This window comes from Tupaia chinensis, unplaced genomic scaffold, assembly GCF_000334495.1.
Source record: "Tupaia chinensis unplaced genomic scaffold, TupChi_1.0 Scaffold000659_1, whole genome shotgun sequence".
Lineage (NCBI taxonomy): Eukaryota > Metazoa > Chordata > Mammalia > Scandentia > Tupaiidae > Tupaia > Tupaia belangeri.
Genome location: NW_006160181.1, coordinates 1064488 through 1073183, shown reverse-complemented (window position 1 = coordinate 1073183; position 8696 = coordinate 1064488). Strand labels below are relative to the sequence as shown.

At 44.2% G+C, this 8696-nt stretch overlaps 1 protein-coding gene across 1 annotated transcript; it reads right to left on the bottom strand.

Annotated features, from left to right (window-relative positions):
• Positions 1-1743: 1743 nt before the first annotated feature.
• On the bottom strand, positions 1744-2876 carry S100A8 (S100 calcium binding protein A8). The gene is made up of 3 exons (XM_006159836.3): positions 2725-2876; positions 2081-2242; positions 1744-1946 (listed from the first exon to the last, which is right to left on the bottom strand). Exons 2-3 carry the CDS (start codon positions 2219-2221, stop codon positions 1818-1820), a joined length of 270 nt encoding a protein of 89 aa, XP_006159898.1. The 5' UTR covers positions 2222-2242; positions 2725-2876; the 3' UTR covers positions 1744-1817.
• Between the last annotated feature and the right edge of the window lie 5820 nt (positions 2877-8696).

The window sequence follows — 8696 nt, the reverse complement described above, 5'->3', positions numbered from 1 at the left end:
GGAAGTCAGTTAATCTAAGGATAGTAAGGGGTTTGCTCCTCCTGAAATTCTGGGCAACTGACCACCTCCTCTTGGGCATGAGACACCTATGGCTTCTCCAAAGAATACCTTGCCCACCCCACCCAACTCCACTCCTCTCTCCAGCCTAGGCTATAGGGTGTGAGATACAATAATAATCCCGGAGAGGGTTAAAGGGGCCCTCCTCTGTTATGCAGTGGCTCAGTCCCTTGTGCAATGCAGAGAGACTCCAAACCAACCTTTGTTTCCCAGGGTACAGTGCACCCCAACTTCACAGATTAGAAGAGTTGCAAAGGAATGCGAGTAGCACATGTTCCCATAGTCCAACCACTCACCCAAAACAACAATAGAACACCTCCACCTCTCATCACTAAAAACCAGCATATAGGACAAGTGTTCTTGACTCTTCTGAGGTCTTTAGGCTATTTTGAGACTCTGATGAAAGCCGTGAAGGACTGTTCTTATATGCCTACACTCAAAATGATGTAGTCAAACTTTAATTCAATTTCAAAGATACATAGACAGATCAAGTTAAAACCCTGGCTTAGTGGTTCTTGTAACAGCTCTCTACTCCCTTCACATCACTAGCATCGTTGTCATAGCAACCTAAGTGAACAACAGAAAATCTCCCACACCACAGTGTGGAAAACCAGTTTAGGGCCAGGTTCTAGTCAAAGATGTCTCTTCATCTTTTAACTTTCCCATTTTGCCAGACCCTTGGAGAAATCCACCAATATATTGACTGAGAAGTTATTTTAAATAATTCACTGATCACCACAGGGCAGCATTTGAGTTACCTATTTTTTAAGTTGAGTTTTATTAATGTATTAGCTTATCTGCCTCTTCCTTTATTATTTAATCAAGTTGGGAGGTTGGGAGTGAGGAGCTTCCAAAATCCCTAAGGATAGACTGTAGATGTGGGGCCAAAGGGTTATCCTAGTATTACTTAATATAGGATTTTTTTTTTCCCTAGAGGACATGTACCTGCCAGAAAGAAACAGATAGAGAGAGAAAAAGAGAGGAGAAAGCACCTGCTCCCCATGGAGAATTGTCATGCAGCCATTCCATCTCCTCCATCTCTTCATCCTTTCAGTATTTTGGACATGCATGCACACATGCCTGGTGTGTTTCTTAAGCCATCAGGTCCAAGTTTGCACCATAGGGCTAGAGATGTGAGATCTGACTGCCTTAACCACCAGGCCATAGAGCCAGCCCTCTTAATGTAGGACTTTAAAAGTCATCTACCACACACAAAGTCAGTCTCTCTTTCTCTCTCTCTCTCTCTCTCTCTCTCTCTCTCTCCCCCTTTCTCTCTCTCTCTCCTCTCTCTCTCTCTCCCCTGCCACCTCTCACATACACACACACATACACATTCCAATGTAGCTATCTCCCCAGTTTCCCAAGAGCTACATCTAAGACATTTAGCTGGAAAATAAAATTTAGCTTAGAGAACAACCAGTTTTCATTACATAACCCATTTGGGAACAAGTAGCAAACTCTTCAGCTACAGTGATATGGATGCTCAGAGTTCCTAGAAGGAATGACGCTGGACCTGGGACTGGGAGATATTCGAGCACAGTTTGGGAAGAGGATGGAGAGGGGACCAGATGGCTTGTGAGAGTTAGGTGTGGGACAACAGGCTTCTTTCTCTTCTTTTGGGTTTCCCAACCCTCTCTCCACCCACAGAACCCTCATCCCACAAGAGAAGAGCAAGAGACACAGAGCCACCTGAGGTATCGATTACTTTATTTACTGCAGACACATGTCCAGGGACCAAGCTTCAGGGCCCAGTAGCTTTGCTACTCTTTGTGGCTCTCTTCGTGGCCTGCCACACCCATCTTCACTACCAATATGAGGAACTCTTCAAAGTTAACTCCGCCATCCTTATTGATATCTAGTTCTTTGAACCAGGTGTCTGCATCTTTATTCTGTCAAAATTGAGAAAGAAAAAGCCAGAGTGTAAAGCTATCAGAGAGTACTGAGGCGGGGTTATCCACAGGGAGCAGCCTGGCAGACCAGTGACCAAGGCAGAGGACTCAGACCATACCCATCCCCTCCTCACCTTCACATACTGAGGGCACTCAACATCCAACAGTTTCTTCAGATCATCCCTGTAGACAGCATGGTGACTCCCTTTCTCCAAGGAGTATTTGTGGAAGACATCAATGACTGTGTTTAAGGCACACTCCAGCTCAGTCGGCATGATGCCAAGAATTTGTTCCACCTGAAAGAGGGAGCCATGTGGGGAATCTCATGGTGGGGATGGATCACCTGTCTAGAGGGACACTTAGAAAGTTCACATCCCAGTGGTTTGTCCTAGCCTTCATCATCCAAATGACTTATCCCAGCAGATGGTCACAGCTCTGATGAGAAGGGGTGAGCCGATATGAAGACAGGAGTAAGAGAAGGTAGAGCCTCTCTCAACACACACACACGGAGCCTGCCAACTCTCCCTATGTCTCCTCTTGCCCAGCTTAGGAAACCAATGTGCCCTCACTCACTGGAAAGTGCTAGAGGACTTAACTCCTTCCCTATCCCTATCCCACCTTCCTCTTCCAGGAATCCCAGATCCTTTCCCAACTCTCCCAAAATTTTCTTCCTTCTCTCTCAGGGAAGGCTGCTCCACCTTGCATCACCCTCCCAAACTCTCCCAACTTTTCCAAGAGAAGCGCACAGTGTGGAGCAGACCTAGACAGTCCAACTTACCAGTCTCCAGAAGCGGAATTGACAAAGGATATGTGGAGCTGAGTGTCAGCTCCCTTTTATAGCAGGTAGGCTTGGCTAGCTGCCCATGGCCTCAGGCAATTCAGAGACAGCTGCTCCCTTCCAGAGTTGCCACAACCTCAGGTTTCCCAACCAAGCAAGTGTAGCAATCACCGTGCAGAATGAAGACTTCTGATGGGTGGGCAAGTGGGGAACTTGAAGGAGGAAGGCATTTGTTGGGCAGTAGTGTCCAGTGGGGAGAGCAGAAAGAGGCCGTGGTGAGCCAGACTCCCACTCTGAGTTGCTGTTGCTAATCCTGTGTAGTGTGAGCTGCCTACACAGCCCTGGAGCGGAATTGAAGTTCAGTGCATCATTTTGAGTGTAAGCATTTAAGAACATGCCTTTCTAACATTCATCAGATTCTCAAAATAGTCTGAGGACCTCCGAAAGGCAAAGAACACTTGTCCTAGCTGCTGGTTTTGGCAATGAAAGGTGGAATGTTTCTACCACCATTGTTTTGATTAAGTAGTTGGACTCTGTGGGGACGTTTGTTGCCCAGAGCCCTTCACAGGTTTTTCCTGCTCTGTGATGTTGGGGTGTACTTGCCCTGGGAGACAAAGGCTGACTTGGGGTCCCACTGCATTGCACAAGGTGCTGATCCACTGCATGAACACAGCAGGGACCTTTCAACTCTCTCTGGGATAATTATTGTGTCTCAAACTCCAGGACCTTAGGCAGAATAGAGGAATACAACTCTAGAGAGAAGGTAGAATCCTTTGGAAAAGTAAGACATGCTTCATGCCCAAGAGGAGAAGAGTAGGTGGCCTGTTCCCCAGGATTTCAGGAGGAGCAAACCCCTTCCCCCTATTAACAAATGCTTTTCAGAATAACTGGCTTCCAATCTACGGCTGATGGCATATTTCTCATGTTACAAAGCACTTCACATTCATATTCTCTCATAGGAGCCTTCGAATTAAGAAGGCAGAGTGCAGAATCTGCCCAGATGAGGAAGCTGAGGCCCAGAAAGGTGAAGCAATTCAGTCAGAATTTCCTAGCACAGGTGTGTCAGAGCCCAGACCAAATCTGAGAGCACTGGGCAACAGGACATGATTTGACTCTGCTGGGGAAACCCCTCTCCTCTTTCCTTCCTTCATACAGTCAGCAACATTCACCGTATACTTCTCAGGGCCTAAGTCATCAGTACCTCCTTGGAGAAGTAGATGGGATCAGTATTTCTCTTTCAGGTTTCTGTAGTTTTGTTTTGGGAGTCTTGTTATGCTCTCATTATAGCTGTGGGACCTTGGGCCAACTATTTACCCTCTCTGTGCTTGAGTTACATCTTTTCATTTTTTTCTTTAAAAAAGAAAAAATGCACTTGCCAGAAAGGAAAGGAGACTGTGGGACCAGCAGTTGGCATAATGGCTATGTTGCTGGACTCCCATGTAGTCGACCACAGTTCAAGTCCCGGACCTGGTGGTTTAAACTCGCGTGGGCGCGTGTGCTTGGGTGCCCAAGATCCCAAGAGGAGAATGGAGGAGAAGGGATTGTGGCATGGCCATCCCCCCTGGGGGGTGATTTCTCGCTTTCTGTCTTTCTATCTCTCTGTCTGTCTCTGTCTTTTTGGAGAGCACGTGCACCCTATAGGAAAAAAAAAAGAAAGAAAGAAAGAAAGAAAGGAAGGAAGGAAGGAAGGAAGGAAGGGAGAAAGAAAGAAAGAAAGAAAGAAAGAAAGAAAGAAAGAAAGAAAGAAAGAAAGAAAGAAAGAAAGAGAAAGAAAGAAAGAAAGAAAGAAAGAAAAGACAGAAAGAAAAGAAAGAAAAAGAAAATGAAAAGAGGAATATGAGAAATACCCACCAAGTAGGCATGGTGGTACCCACCCTATGGCATAAAAACTACTGGAGGCTGGAGGATTGCGGCATCAAGAAAGCACCCACCAGGAGGGGTGTCATGCCACAATCCCTTGTCCTTCATATTTTGGGCATGTATGCGCACACACGCAGCATGATTTTCAAGTCACTGGGCCCTAGACTCAAAGCACACGGTCAGCCATGCACACACACAACCAACAGCCTTAACTTCCACACCACCTACTAGCCCAGTTATATCCATTTAATAATTAAATTTTCAAAAATTAATTATTTAAATTTAATTATTTAAACAGAAATTAAGAACAGAATCTGGGCCAACAGGTGGCATGGAGATCAAGGTGGCTAGATCCTACATGGTCGACTGAGTAATTTGAATCCAAGACCCAGTAGCTTGAAAAACACACCATGAGAGACCAGCAGATGGCTTAATGATTACATCGCTAGAGTCTCACATGGCCAACCTTGGTTCAAATCCTGGACATGACAACTTGAAACTTACATCAGGCACATGTGCATGATGCCCAAACTCCCAAGAAAGGAATGGAGGAGAAGGGATTGCAACATCACCATACCCTCCGGGGGGGGGCAGGGGAGAGAGATTTCTCACTTTCTGTCTTTCCGTCTCTGTCTGTCTCTCCGGAAAGTGCACACACCCTATAGCAAAAATCTCTCTTAAAAAAAAAATAATAATAAAGAGAAGAGAAAAACACACCATGTGTATGTGTGTGTACTTGCCCAAAATCCTGAGAGGAAAAGAGAAGGGATTGTAGCATGGCCATCATCCCTGGGGTGACTGACTTCTCACTTTCCCTCTATATATATCTCCCTCTCCATCTCTCTCCAGAGAGTGTACGTGCCCTATAGTAAACTAAAAATAAACAAAAATAGAATCTACATTCATTCTGTGAAATGGGAGAAAACATTTATAAATCACATATCTGATAAGGGGTTAATATCTAGAATATAAAATAACTCTTATTATGCAACAAATAAAAAACCTAGTCCAAAAAAAAAAAAAATGGGCAAGAGACTTAGACATTACTCCAAAGAAGATATATAAATGGCCAATAAGCACATGAAAAGGTGTTCAACATCATTCACCACTAGGGAAATGCAAACCCAAACCACAATAAGATGTCATCCCATATACATTAGGATGACTTCTACAAAAAATAAAATAAAATAAAATTTTAAAAACAGAAAATTACGAGTGTTAACAAGAACATGGAGAAATTGGAAGCCTTGTGTCCTGTGGGTAGGAACGTAAAATGGTATTGCTACTATGAAAAAGAGTATGATTTTTCCTCAGAAGAGAAACAGACTGACCCAGCTGATTCGCAATGTGTATTTTACCACAATGAAAAACTTCTTTAAATTTTTTTTTTCTTTTTCAGAGAGATTTTTACTATAGGGTGCATGTTCTCATCAAAGAGACAGAAAGACAGAAAGCAAGAAATCACCTCCAGGGGTGGATGGCCACACTGCAATCCCTTCTCTTCCATTCTCCTCTTGGGATTTGTACACACACACACACACACACACACACACACACACACCCCTAGCATGAGTTTTAAGCCACCAGGTAGAACCATGGTCGACTACGTGGGAGTTCAGCGACATAGTCCTTACGCCATCTGCTGGTCCCTTCTTAACGTTTTTAATTTAAGTGGCACACACTGCCAAGACAGTGCTCTGCAAGTTGGGATCACCTGGGAAGCTCAGAATCAATTCCCAGGCCGATCTAAAGGTCAGCTCAGTGGCGTTTGCCTGTAATCCCAGCAACTCAGGGAGGCTGAGGCGAGGCAGGATCGTGAGCTAGAAGCTGGCCTGGACAACAAAGAGAGACTGTCTAGAAAAGAGCTGGGCATGGTAGCACATGCATGAAGTCCCAGCTAGAAGGCTGAGGCAGGAGGATAGTGACTGTGAGACTCTGTCAACTAACTAACTGAATGATTAATTAAAATAAGTAAATAACTATCATATGATCCACCAATTACACTTCTGGGTATATACTCATAAGATCTGAAAGCTGGATTTCAAAGAAATATTTGCATATCCATGTATGTAGCATTACTATTCACTATAAAAGGTGACGGCAACTCAAGTGTCCATCAGCGGAGGAACAGACAGGTAACGTGGTATGTACTTACAATAGAACATTTTTCCACCTTAAAGGGGGAAGGAAATATATATATATTTTATAGAGGTTTTTGCTATAGGGCGTGTGCGCTTGCCAGAAAGACAGAGAGAGATAGACAGAAAGTGAGAAATCAACCCCCAGGGGGGATGACCACGCTGCAATCCTTTCTTCTCCCTTCTCCTCTCGGGGTCTTGGGCACGCACGTACGCATGCCCAGTGCGAGTTTAAAGCCACTGGGTCCAGGACTCGAACCATGGTCAACTACATGGGAGTCCAGCGACATAGCCATTATGGCAACTACTGGTCCCAAAGGGGAAAGGAAATTGTGACCCATGTTACAACATGGATGAACCTGAAGGACATTACACTATATGAAATAGATGAATCACGAAAAGACAAAAACAGTGATTCCACTTGCATAAGGTACCTAGAGCAGTCAAATTTATAGACAGAATGTAGAATGGTGGGTGCTAGGAGCTGTGGGGAAAGGAAAATGAGTTAATTTAATGGATACAGAGTTTCAGTTCTGAAAGACGAAAAGAACCCTGGAGATTGGTTGCTTAAGGACGTGAATGCACCCACCACCGACCACCGCTGAACTGTGCACCGAGAAATGGTTACAGTGATGAAGTTTATATTATGTGTATTTTACCACAGTAAAAAAAACTTCTTAAATTTTTAAATGCTCCCACTTAAAGGAAAAAGAATCCACTTCATAGGGTTGTCCTGAGGGTAATAACAATTGCAAAATATTTATAACTTATGGAATTTTCTTAATGTGTGTTATATGTTAATAAAAAGTTTACAGGACCAGCAGTTAGCATAATGGCTATGTCACTGGACTCCCACATAGTCAACCGCGATTCGAGTCCCAGACCCGGTGGCTTAAACTCACGCCAGGCACGTGTGCGTGCGTGCCCAAGATCCCGAGAGGAGAATGGAGGAGAAGGGATTGCGGCGTGACCATCCCCCCTGGGGGGTGATTTCTCGCTTTCTGTCTCTCTGTCTGTCTGTCTGGCGAGCACATGCGCCCTATAGCCAAAACCTCTCCAAAAAAAAATAAAATAAAAAACAAATTAAAAGTTTATATGAGGACCAGTAGGTGGCGTAGTGGTTAAGGGTGTTGGACTCCCACATAGCGAACAGAGGTTTAAGTTCTCGACCTGGAGACGTGCTTTCTCACTTGCCCTCTCTCTCTGCATCTTTATCTGGAAATATTAAAAGAACAATTATAAAGTTAAGTAAAAGAATTATAAAAAAAAAAAGAAGTTAACATGAAACGTGTGTGGAGTGCTTTGAGAAAGCCTATGGAGTGTGAGCTGCGGTTACTGCCCTGAACTGAGCCAAATTCTCTAGCTGGACTCAGAGCCCTGCAGGTCCGTCTGTGGACCTCTGCCTCCCCAGGACCAGCATACGCCACAGCAGCAACTGCAACCAATAACAAGAATAAGTCATAGGAAATTATTAGCTAACTTACTATTAATCATGTGCTAGGAGCATGTTAGTTTTAGTTGTAAGTGTAACACTTTTACTAGTGAGTGTTTTACTTGTATCAATTCATGTAATTCTCACAGTAATCCTGAGGTATGTATTATTTTCTTTTTAATTTGTCATGGTGTGTATTTATTCACCAGAGACATTGAGACTGAGAGGGAGAGAAGGAAGCACCCTCAAGTGGGGCATAATTACACCACAATTCCTTCTCCTCCATTTCTTCATCCTGTGAGATTTTGAACACACATAGCAAGTTTTCAAATCCCAGCTCCGGTCATATGGGATAGTCAGTCATATGGGATCCAGCTCCCTTAACAACCAGGCCGTGGGCACAGCCTGAGGTATGTACTCTTAGAATTCCCACTGTATAAATGAGAAAACAGGCCCACAGAGAGACATGTTTGTTGCATCAAAAGATTTGGAGGACTTAGGATGCGAGCAAAAGCATCCACTTCCTGTCTCTGCCAGGAATG

Excerpts from the sequence above, each read along its gene's own strand:
- S100A8 (XM_006159836.3), bottom strand. The coding sequence starts at position 2,221 with ATGCCGACTGAGCTGGAGTGTGCCTTAAACACAGTCATTGATGTCTTC. Across the intron at positions 1,947-2,080 it reads AGTGCCCTCAGTATGTGAAG|AATAAAGATGCAGACACCTG; the intron begins GTGAGGAGGGGA and ends CAATTTTGACAG.